At 40.5% G+C, this 12,408-nt stretch overlaps 1 protein-coding gene across 1 annotated transcript in view; it reads right to left on the reverse strand.

Moving 5' to 3' along the window:
- Positions 1-8,245, reverse strand: part of LOC117432019 (mucin-2-like) — a 32,046-nt gene extending 23,801 nt beyond the window's left edge. The window contains exons 1-13 of the mRNA XM_059001789.1: positions 8,164-8,245; positions 6,786-7,047; positions 6,013-6,127; positions 5,118-5,208; positions 4,648-4,757; positions 4,057-4,273; positions 3,467-3,592; positions 2,910-3,027; positions 2,301-2,439; positions 1,380-1,505; positions 981-1,050; positions 709-846; positions 255-419 (exon numbers count right to left, since the gene is read on the reverse strand). Of these exons, the coding sequence (XP_058857772.1) occupies positions 255-419; positions 709-846; positions 981-1,050; positions 1,380-1,505; positions 2,301-2,439; positions 2,910-3,027; positions 3,467-3,592; positions 4,057-4,273; positions 4,648-4,757; positions 5,118-5,208; positions 6,013-6,127; positions 6,786-7,047; positions 8,164-8,245 (1,759 nt within the window). The remainder of the gene's footprint in view (positions 1-254; positions 420-708; positions 847-980; positions 1,051-1,379; positions 1,506-2,300; positions 2,440-2,909; positions 3,028-3,466; positions 3,593-4,056; positions 4,274-4,647; positions 4,758-5,117; positions 5,209-6,012; positions 6,128-6,785; positions 7,048-8,163) is intronic.
- Between the last annotated feature and the right edge of the window lie 4,163 nt (positions 8,246-12,408).

A 12,408-nucleotide genomic window follows, 5' to 3' on the forward strand; every position in this document is an offset into this window, starting at 1 on the left:
CTATATTTTTCAGCTCTTTCATGCACAGTGTTTGCAAGTTTCTACTTCCACGTTCTGGTCTAATTTTGCCATGACGGGTGAATTCAAAAAGGCTTTGGTTCCCAAGCGGTATGGTAAGCATGTCTTTCTCAAAGGATCGTTCATCTGAAATCAGACTGCCGCATGACATGCAGTTTGCTAGTCAATGAAGGAGAGCATACAATGATGTCAATCCAGTTGGAGACAGAGTGATCACAGAGCAGTTTTCCTCTCACCGTTTTCCATGCTGATAGAGCAGGGGTCGTCCAGGCGGTCAGTCTTGTCCGGGCAGCTGGCCTGGGCTTTCCAGGAGTTGGCGTAAGCTGAAGCCGTCCCCTCCACCATCCCTTGGAAAGTCTTGAAATCGTCGCTGTGCTTGTCGTTGAAGTTTCCGCAGAGACCTGTGCACAGGAGGAAGAAGTCCGGTCACCATCCCGCCACTCTTACAATAGTGCATGTCGTTCTGCATTGATATCCTGCGCCCTGGTCAACCAGGATTTTGCTTTGCCTTTTACCAGACTTATCTATGATATGATATCATTTGATATAAATCTAAAAAATATAAAGAATCAGGTTCTCAACACTTAGGGTTAATTCTCAATGTGTGTCATATATAAAGCAGATCAATCCCAGTGTTTGGGCTCTCCCCCGAGGTTGGCGGGGCGATCCCGATTGCAGGGTGTCACGTACCGCACACTTGTGTTTTGTAGGACTGATCCAGGGTAAGGTAGACCTGCATGATGGGAACCATCTGCACCTGTATCTGCAGCCCAAACTCTGTTTGCAGGATGATGTGGAAGGAAGAAGGTCTAAAGATGTGGAGGTTTCCTGCAAATAAACACAGACACAAATACAAGAGAAAGACAATAGGTTATGTTTATGATAAAGCTTTCCATGAAGTGTCTCTAATTACTGTGTATTTACACAGCAGTTGCTTAGTAAATATGTGTGCACTTTCTCACCTGCTGTGTGGGGTAATTGGATCTCTGTATTGTGTAGGAAAACCTTCCCATTTGCTTTAATAACCAGAACCTACAGACACAAAAGAAGCACAGTGTGAGTGGTTAGGCAGGGCCACACAGTATTTCTCCTTACTGCCCTGCACTCACCTTCCAGTTCACCTTCTGTTACATCAGCACACAGCACCACCCAGTGGACACATGCTGCAATTCAGCCATGTGGTTTTCATCAATGGGATTTTTATATAAGGAAGTTTGCACAACCTGTGATTTGACATTATATTAAAATATACTTTGTAATCTAAGAGATTCTAATCAAAGAGATTCTAATCTAAGAGATTCTAATCGAAGAGATTCTAATCGAAGTATAATAGTTACTGGTGTAAGAGTTCCCCAGGCTGCACGCTGACTCCTGCTGCTCAAGTCCTTGTTCAGCAGCAGCACCACAGTCTTCAGGCAGGTGTCCAGTTCCTGCGTCCCACAGGGTCCGAGCTCCCCCAGCACGGAGAAGTGACCCTTAGCACAGTCCTGTGAGAAACAAGAGAAGCCCCAGCAATTCAGCAATCAGCTTTGAGATAACCTCTTCAGTCGTGATCTGGAGTGGCTGCTGACTGATACAGTACTCATATTAAATCTGCATGGAACAGACTGGATTGCATTGGTTTATTTTGCTTATCCTGGTGTTGTGCTTGACTGTATGTATTGCATTATGCTATTACATCAATATTGTTTTGATTTTTTTATGATGCTAATTACATCCTGTCTACTCCTTGCTGCAGTTTTGGGTTTTTTTTTCGCCAGGTTGCCATTGTAAATAAGAGCTTGTTCTCAACATGTCTGACCTGGCGGGTAACTAAAGGAAATGATTGATAGATCAGTCAGCCACTTAGAAACTAGGGGGGGGGGGGGGGTGTTTATAGTCATACCCGGAAGCAGTGCTCACAAAGGTACCACGAAATGTTCCTGTCAGGACAACTGAGGAAGTAACAAAAACGTTTATTCGCTGCCAAACATGAACTACTTTAGATGTGTAATGGCTTCAGTATAGGATAGTTTGACGTCAGTCTCTCAAGAGCGCCAGACCTTAAAAGGTGCAGAGCTAATATTAAAATATAAGGGATCATTACACTAGCCAATCAGTGAAGTGTCCTGAAAGGAGAATTTTGTGTTACCTTTGTAAGGACAGCTGACATTTTTACTGCGTAGTGCCGTACCGAGCCCCAAAACGATTTCCATAATTAAGTTTGTTTTTTAAATTGAAAAACTTTGTTTCACCAGTCCTTTGAACCACCAGTGGTTTGCAGCAGTGTGCGCGTGCCGTACCTTAGACAGAACATAGTAGCAATCCCCATGGAAGGTGTAGGGTCTCTCATCGAAAGTGGAGATGTGGGCCCCTCCCTCCACAGAACAGGTCCCAGGACAGAGCAGGTTTTTACACACCCATTTAGCTGAAGAGCAAACACTGGCAGAGAGAGCACACAGGAGGGACTTTATTTATTAAATGTACTGAGCGGGGTTTTCACTGTCTTCATTCTCTGTATGGGGTTAGTAAGTAAGTGTAGCTGGTTTTAAAATCACATTACTGTGTTTGCTATTGCACAGTTAACCCATACATTTAACAAATAAATGCTGATCATAAGACAAAAAGCTATGGGCATTTGAGATTTTCTTACAAACACGCCACTGAGCTGCATATTTGTAGGTTCCTCATTCAATATGTGGAACCTTGTGATCATGTCTGCCTGTCTCTCTCTCTCTCTCTATCTGTCCATCTCTCTCTCTCTGTCTGTCTGTCTGTCTGTCTATCTGTCTGTCTCTCTCTCTCTGTCTCTCACTCTGTCTGTCTGTCTCTCTCTCTGCCTGTCTGTCTGTATGTCTGTCTCTGTCTGTCTGTCAGTGACAGTAGATCGCTCAGTAAGAAGGGTCCTGTACCATTCTTCACACTGCTGCTTGATCCTCTCTCCTGGGCTGTAGGTCTTGCCATGCATTGAGCACTTGCACCGATTCACAGGAATGCAGCCGGAATGTGTGATGTCATCAAGCACAGTTCCTGCAATACAATGTCACGCAAACAGCCTGAGTACCGGGACTATTATTACTGCTTAATGCCATGATCTGATATCTTTGAAACACAGATCAAGAGCATGAATATGATTGAACACAGCAGATCTGGCACATTGGCAGTCGTTTAGTACTCTATGGGACTTATCTCCTCCATTCTTTAATTAACTCTTACTTTTAAAAAGCAGAAAAAAACATGTTAATGTTACAAGATGAGATTCAAAACAAGTGGAGAGTGCTGAAGAGGATTTTCAACTGTTAAAAAAAGGAATTTATTAATGAGTGGCGTACACGCTTTGGAAATATGGTCCTACTGTAAATACAAAATGAAACCTGAATGTAATCCTACTTAAAGTTAAACATTACAATGACACTATGTCTGCCAGAGCTTATTATAACATATCATTCAGCAGCTCCAATGAGCTCACCTTCAGGGCAGAAGCAGCCGTCCATTAAGTGCTCCTCACACAGAGTGCTGGTGTCACGGTTGGAACAGGTGTCCACACAGGGCGAGCCACTCTCTTTATAGATCATGTTGAAAGGACAGCTCTTGGCTGAAAACAAAGATCAGAAGAAAAAAAAAATGTGAGTGAGAGAGAAAGAAAGCAGCTCCTTGCTGGCACAGCTAGCTCAAGTGACAGTGGCTTATATTCTCAGATCAGTTGATCTGCAACAGTGCAAACATCCTAACTGCTTCAGTCAGTGCTGTCCTCATTACCAATCAGCTATGTGCAACTCCCCACATAAACCTCTGTGGTCAATAGACTAGTGACTCTTAAAGGGGCAACGGAAATGTACAGTGGGGTTCATTACAGACTGCCATCTACTCTCTATACCATACCTGGGGCTGCAGTGAATAAGTAATGGAAGCCAGCAGGCAGGGCGTACAGTTAAATGATTCTTAAAGGGGCAACAGCAATACACCCTGGGCATTGCGTTACAGGCTGCAAACTGTATCTGTAAATCAGGCCATGCCTGTACATGCAGTAAGCAATGGCAGCCAGCAGGGGGCACTCACGGCACAGCGCGTCAGTCCTCCAGTCGTCGGGCTTGCCACCAGCGTGGGAGCACTGCCGGGAGAATTCGGAAAGGGTGCTGCAGATGCAGTCCTCTTTCTTGGGGGCCGTGCAGCTGCACATGTCCAGCATGCAGGTGTGGATGTAGGACTCCAGGTTCAAGCGTCTGGAGCAGTCGGACCAGCTTCGGGCAGTCAGCATCTCCTCACATTTGTCGCGCTGAGGGGCAACAGGGGAACCCAGGTACAATTAGAGACTTGCCTGCCCCATGTGGGAAAAATAATGCATTTTGCACATGCAGTGTTGTTGCTTGGTATCGCTTCTAGCAGTGCCTGTGTTTGTTGAGTAGAGTGTGGCTGCTATTGAGCTGTTGCTGGCGATTTCATTAATTAACAATGCAAACTGGTTATTAATTATTTAATACAAAATCTATAGCATATTGTAGCATCCTTGACAGATCACAAAGACACCAACATTTTACTTGGTGTTACTTTCTTTATGCAGTCTTTCACCTTTTCCTGTAGATGTTTCTATCCCCATGCTGTTATATATCAAGGACACGTGTTCAGCTACTGGACAGGACAGGGGCTTACGTATTGAGTGCAGGCAGCCATCGTCTCCTCTTCGACTGTGTCCTCACACTCCTCGTTGGGCTGGTGAACTTTCTGCAGATTCCCGAATTCAATGGGGGACAGCGGGTCTCCTGTCAAAAAAAGAGAGGAGTGCATCTTATGTTATTGAAAACAATAACACAGCCTTGATCATTAAGATGCATTTTTAGGCTCTAATCACAAACCTTAAACTCATGAGTTATTTATTTATTAATTTTGTTATAAATAAAATGAAGTTTGATATTTTCTTGAATTGTTCTTTACTGTTGCTAATGAAACCATCAGAAGTCTGGAACAGTTTCAGGAATATCAAACCTGATTTTATAAATGTAAAAAAAAAAACATTTTGGAAATATGATTTAAAAGTTTGTGAATAGAGCCTTTGGGCTGTATTTATATTCTACGATCACAGCTTGAAAAACATGACATTAAAAGCACTTTGAAGGACGTACCTTCGAAAATAAACTCATTGAAGAGCTGCTGTCCATTGTAATCCCCACATAGACCACAGGTCCGGTTCTGAAACTTGGTATCCAGCTCCAGCTACGGAAACATACATGGGAATTGTGAGCACACTGTGAGCTGCATGCCAACTGCAGGGATGGGAATAAGACTCCCATTGGACACCAGTGTCACCCATTCCAGGTTTTAGTAAGAGCTTCATTAGCCACAGTGTGTATCGGTAGTCTGTCTTATTATAAACTCATAGCAAAATCAGGAACGGATTAAACTGCTATGCAAGGGGAGTCTTATTTTTAGTCCGACACTGTTCCACTGTTCTCTGTTCCTTGCATAGGGGTTGGTTTAATCAACTTATATCCTACTAGGATAAGCTGCAGGTGGATTTTCCAGTCATTTTCCAGTACTGGAGGGGTAAACATGGTTAGCATCCACCCCCTGTCAGTCGTTACACTGGGATTAAAACATATAGGGGGGCAGCAGTGTGGAATAGTGGTTAGGGCTCCGGACTCCTGACCGGAGGGTCGTGGGTTCAATCCCTAGTGGCGGACACTGCTGCTGTACCCTTGAGCAAGGTACTTTACCTAGATTGCTCCAGTAAAAACCCAACTGTATAAATGGGTAATTGTATGTAAAAAATAATGTAACTGTATGTAAAAATAATGTGATATCTTGTAACAATTGTAAGTCACCCTGGATAAGGGCATCTTCTAAGAAATTAATAATAATAATAATGTAGGTGGTGGATGCAATCCAAGGGGATTCGTCAGTGCTGTAAAATGCTCTAAAAATAGGATAATAGTTGAATTGGGACTTTTTTGTTAATCCCTGAACAAATGATTCTGCGTAAAAACATTACAAAACTGCAAAACAAAACGGGACATGTACCATGACGGCGTCTTCTCCGTTCCACATGAGTGTCAGTCCCAGCTTAGTATACAGCTTGGTGTAGATTTCATTTCTCTCCACCAGGATCCCAGAGCCATAGTATGGGGTGCTAACACTGGGGTGGAAGAAAAGGGAGATTGGGAATCGAACACAATCCATCATTAAAATGTACAATCGAGCAGGGTGTGTGCAGAGAGCATGGGACCACACTGAGGCCACTCATAAACATCAGCCTCCATGTGCTGGGATGTTTGCAGAAGAGCAGATGGTCTTTGTTAGCATTAGAGGATGTGCAAACCTTCAACATGACAATAGAATTGCTGCTTGATTACCTTCTGAATAACCCTGTCAGGGCTGCTACCATCTCTTTAGTTGTGCAGCTGAATGAGGATTGCACTTTGGATCATGTCTCTCTACTAGCTGATTGTCAGATTCACCTCAGAGCAGAGCGGCCAATTCAGTGGTTCTGTTCTAAGATCCAATAGTAGCACAAGCGCAGGTGCAATGGGTAGCTAAACTCCGAGACGGCATTCAAAGACTAAGGCAAACACTGGGTTCAATCAACACTACACGGTATCATACAAAAGCATATTTAGTTTATTTAAAAAGTGTAGATAAGATATCTGTTCCATTAGTTCCAATAAAGTAATCAGAATTCATAAAGCATTGCAATCTGCCAGCCTACTCTTGGAATCCGCTGTTGGATTTTATAGTACCTCATACGGTTCCAAGCTTGGATGGGAAAGGAGGTTCTTAAATAAGGAGGTACTCACAGTTCTTCGTTGACAATTGCCAGTTTTGGGGTCAGTATGATGACCTCTTCTTTGATCATGATCACCAGCTCCTTGATGGTGGGATGGCCCCCTTCGTTGGTGCGGCGCATGTGGACGGAGAACTCAAGATACGATTCATGGCAGTCTGAGGCGAGGTTATAGACGCAGGTCCCGGGGAACTGGTATACATCCCCATCGAAAGTCTTGATGTATTCATTACCCCAAGTGCTGCAGATGGTATTGCTGTGGTCACGAGCTCGTCCTGTAAATGATAGAAAACATCGAACAACGGCATCTCTCATTAACACGCAACATTACCTGTCTCGAATTACTGTATAGTTACATGTTCCCTTGTTAGCAAATGCATGTGTACTTACACATAATTATAATGTTATTATGCAGACTTGCAATGTATTTAATGTGTAACTATTTTGCATGATATAAACCAAACCCTTACCCTAACCCTAACTCTAAAACTTATCTGATACAATTTTGTACTTACATATATTGTGCACAGATTTGCACATTAAGAACATTGTAACTATGCATAATAACATTGTAACTATGTGTAAGTACACATGTATTTACTAAGTAACTACTATGTAAATACACAGTAATTAGAGACACTTCATATTCACACTGAACCTCTCTTTCTTTAAGAAAGCAGTGCTAAAATGACAACAAGTTGACTACTTGAAGTTTCTCTTATAAATGATATTGAGTTTTGGTTTAAACCTTTTCATTTTCCTGTGAATAAAGAACATTTGTGCATGGGTCTACTGACTCTCGAATTGGCCCAAAATCAAACGCTACGAGCATCAGGAGACAGTTTCTGCACCACGTTCCATAAGCCCAAAGAGATGCAGTATTTTGAGTGTGGTTGCAGCATGAGGCAAACAGCTACAACTTAACATGTGATCTATGGATCTATAACAGTTCAAGAAATCGTTTACAATGTAAATATTACAGTACTTTTATTGCTATCATTACTATACTTGCCAAAGACTATCATATACAATCGCTACTGTATCTGTACTAGTGACAAGTAGCAGCAATTCCATTCGTGCTTTTGGGGGTTTTCTTTTGCAGTATTTGCTAAAAATTTTGTGCCACCTAGTTAATTATTTTTCAGAACCTATGCGCACCAAAACTAAAAGCTGAAAACTGGATTTTACAAATATGGATTAAACTCCTTCGACTCAGACTAGAACATTTGAATGAATTTCATGAAAATCAGGTATGTCATTTATAATTTTTAAATACTAAGACTGTACATAATAGGACTGTGCAACACACACACAACAATGCACAATTAAGGCAAACGGTGCATTTTCATATATTATTAACAAATATTAAAACATAATAATTGTATGCTTACCCCTTGTGATTTCAATACCTAGAGCACAGGATATTGAAAGACTGAGAATCCATATGGACACGGTCATTGCTTTGGCCCCCATGGCTGTCAGGAATGGGGTTGGAGGAAGATCTGTATGGATCTGTGTCTCCAGTTCGTGGTCCTGCTAAGTGGAAGCCATCCCTTTTATACAGACAGTGGAAGGCGTCATGGGTTTTACGACAGGGTGGGGAACGTGACAGAGGGCAGCCCTTTATTGAGAAATAGCAAACAAGCCCCATCACTGTACAGAAGGCAGGCTGCAAAATGCTATCTCAACCCTTTCCCACAAACTGGGTGTTATTCAATAGACATCAATACACATTTTGATACAGAGCCTTTCAAAGGTTCACCATGCTTAACCAATTCCACACACTTTTTGATGTCAAGTTCATTTCCCTTGCTTTACCTTGCTTCACTTCACCCCACACTGGATATATATGAACGGGAATTTCAATCACTATTTTAAAACACAGCAGGTGTTCCTTGCTTGGGCCCGGCCTGTTATAATAAACACGTCCCCCCAGTAGGGGAGCCGGTCCCCAATGCCCCTTTCAATACTGCATGAGAACCAGTTCTTCATTTCCACCATTGGGATTAACTCTGTAACATTAAACCCAGTGCTATTAGATGATGCTGCATTACGAGCCGTCTGCCACTTTGAAGTATGGGGTTGGTGCCTAAAAAGTGTCACTCTTTATGTTTGTATGCAGTATTCAAAACCAGTATTATCCTCGGAGAAGCACTTTGGACTCAACAGCTTTCGCCTTTGGTACTAACAATTCGTACATGTCAGCTGTGATCGTTTGCTGCTTTGGTTTTCACTGTTTTCATTTATTTATTTAATTTATTTTTTATTACTCAAACGTGCAAACGAGTTTCATCATGGATGAGGCATCCACGTTTTCAGAGCGTTTTAAGAACAAGGTGGTTAGTAGTTTAGCTTGACGGTCTTATTAGAGAGGTTGTTGAGCAATGACTTGATGCATTTGTGACTGAAAACGGTGGCCTCGATGTTGAATACAGGAATGGCCTTATTATTGAAAGGGACTTTATACAGATACCAAAAGAAGGAAACTGGAACTTCAAAACCAGTGCTGTAATTGTACATATACGACGTGCCAGTACATATGTGTTTTTGTGCTATGAGTAGGTAGATCGTCCATTCGCAGTGTTCTGAAACAGAGTGCATTCCAGTACTGGGAGTATTTGTTTTAATTTGAAAGGTGATTTACAACCCTGTTGTTTAAATAGTTGCCTTAATCAATGTTTTACTTGTGTGCTTTATAGTTAGCCTGAGCGATTTGTGTATTCATAATGATAACACATGGACATTTAATTCAATAAAAAATAATGAGTAACCAAAATTATATAAAAAAAAAAAACTAGCCGGAATCACTAGAACTGGGATTGTGATAGGAGTGTTTTAGCAACATCTCATATCAAATAGCAGAATGAATGGGTCTCATATCATTAAATGAATGATATATTAAATGGATAAACATTCATTCATGGATAAACATTCACTGATATCGCTTTTAAACAGGAAATCTCAAATCTGATTAATATATATATATATATATATATATATATATATATATATATTAATCAGATTTCAGATTTCCTGTTTAAAAGCGATATCGGTGAATGTTTATTGCATGTATCTGAAATTTCAACGAACAGGTTAAATTATATATATATATATATATATATATATATATATATATATATATAATTTAACCTGTTTGTTGAAATTTCAGTGTATTCCAAACTGTTTAAACAGATTTAAACAGACATTATAATTATTATATCTGTAAGCTGATTGTAATAACACACACACACTAATTGAAATGATCCTGCTAATAGGTTTTCATTGCTTTCTTTGGGTAGCCTGTATTTCAAAGCATTCCTTGTTCCTTGACATTAGTCCACCACATGGTTTTGAACATAATGACACTTTTGATAAATGCATGCAATTCAATCAATAAATGTGGGCATCTTAAAATATGAAATACCCCAGTAAATTGTGATCTGTTGTTTGAATCTGTTTTCACGGACAGTCTGATGTGTTTTATGTTTCTTGCAGATTGCATCAATGCGCTGTGTATTTTCAGGAGAATAAGCAGATCATTCAAATGACACTGTGCTGTTTTGACTTGTTATTGTGTGAAAAAGAGGCTTGTTCCTGCCAGTGATGCAGTCATCAAGAGTTTTTATTTTCTATGCAGTGTTTTTTGGCAAACCAGCATGGACTTTGCAAGTGCCTTGTGTGGTGGAAGACACGGGAGAACCACATACAATTAACAAGACATTTAACAAGGCAAGGTTTATTTAACCCGCCTGCCCATCAGCATCTCTTAAAACACAGTCCTAAAGACCCCATATAAATGTGCGCTGCAGTTTTTCACTGTTCTGATATCATAGGTTACCGTGATCTGCCATATATATATTTTTTATCTATATAAATATTTTTATTACATTTTTTAACGAAGATACATGCAATCTTATAATACAAACATATTATTATTATTATTTATTTCTTAGCAGACGCCCTTATCCAGGGCGACTTACAATCGTAAGCAAAAACATTTCAAGTGTTACAATACAAGTAATACAATAAGAGTAAGAAATACAATAACTTTTGTTCAAGTAAAGTACAAGTTTGACAAACCACAATTCAATAATACAGCAGGTAATAGTGATAGTTACATCAGGATATGATTAAATAGTGATAGTTACATCAGGATGTGATTAAATACAAAGTACTACAGGTTAAAATTTTGGCAGATTACAGTATTCTGAAGTACAGGATTAAATGCAGTAAAATAGGGGCTGATAAGAGCAAAATAAAGCACATTTACATGAAGGGTGATAGTGTCCCAGGATACAAACATATTCTCAAATATATAACTTTAATATTCATACATGTATACACTTCAACCCCACAACCCATACCCAGAACTCCAGTGATAATCACAATATTGTTTAAAAGTCGCTGTAGTGAGCCGACAGCAATATATATCGTAGCTCTATCATTTATAAAGGGGCCCCACGTTTTAAGGAAGTAATATCATTTTCCTGTATCTGTAGCTGTAATACATATAGCATTTAGATGCTTCCACTCTGTGAAAGTTGGACATTTCTCTCCTTTTTAGTATTTAAGGATTTACTTTTTTTAGTATCAAGGAACAATATCTTAAGAAAATGTTAACATAAGTTCTATTAAATACATATATATATATATATATACATATCTATTTAATTTGCTGCACCATCTCTCACTGTGCTTTACAGTGTTTCCCCATGCTTTACCATGCTTTCACTATGTTTGTCCTCACTGCCTCCTCAGATCGAGAAGTATCAAGCTATATGAGGTGGATTGACACACAAACAGCACTGGAGTCACTAAGCCAGTGGCAGGATGCAGACCATTCAGCCGACTCTTACGTGGGGTCTGATGTAGGGATGAGTAGAGACGCATTGCTGTAGGAGTTGTTTAGAGTTATGTCCCTAGCACTTGATCCATAGCCAGCTGTGCTTCCCAGCTGTCCCTCCTAAACCCCTGATAGTTTATCATTAACCAGCCTGCCCGCAATCCACATCCTGAACTCGCCCTCTGGGTAGTAATTTGTGGCTAATAGTTTTGCACGTCATGCATGCAGTAATAAAAATCCAGTGTGTATCACAAACATTGCCTCTGTAACGGGCAGCATTGTGTGGTGCCACGAATGCAGACGAGCCTGGCTCTTTTGTATTGTGGTTAAGATGTTCGCTTGCAGTGTTTAAATGAAAAAATCATGCTAAATGGGACTAGTCAAGACAATAGACACCGAATAGACTGTTACCTTCAATTGTCAGATGGGATTTTTGTAAAATATTCAAACACTGCTATTCTTTGAAAACTTAGAATTTTTAGTTCCAGTTAGAATCCCAGTTCTACCTATTAAAAGGGGCTCCTGTTTCTTATAGGGGAGTCTTAGCCACAGACCCTCCCCCCAGAACCCATGCATTTCAAATGCTACACAGTAGGCTATGCTTCATAATTCACTCAATATGATGGGCAGTCCTCTGCAGTATGCCAGCAACCTGTCTCCTGTCTTACACCTCTCAAATCTAAACAACCTGCTATAGATAAGGTAAGGGTGCATATAAAAGCTTTTCAGATTAGAACGTCAGCCTTGCGTCAACAGAAGGTGCCTTCCGCAATGAATAAGACAGCAGTTTATT

This window comes from Acipenser ruthenus, chromosome 27, assembly GCF_902713425.1.
Source record: "Acipenser ruthenus chromosome 27, fAciRut3.2 maternal haplotype, whole genome shotgun sequence".
In the NCBI taxonomy this organism is placed as follows: domain Eukaryota; kingdom Metazoa; phylum Chordata; class Actinopteri; order Acipenseriformes; family Acipenseridae; genus Acipenser; species Acipenser ruthenus.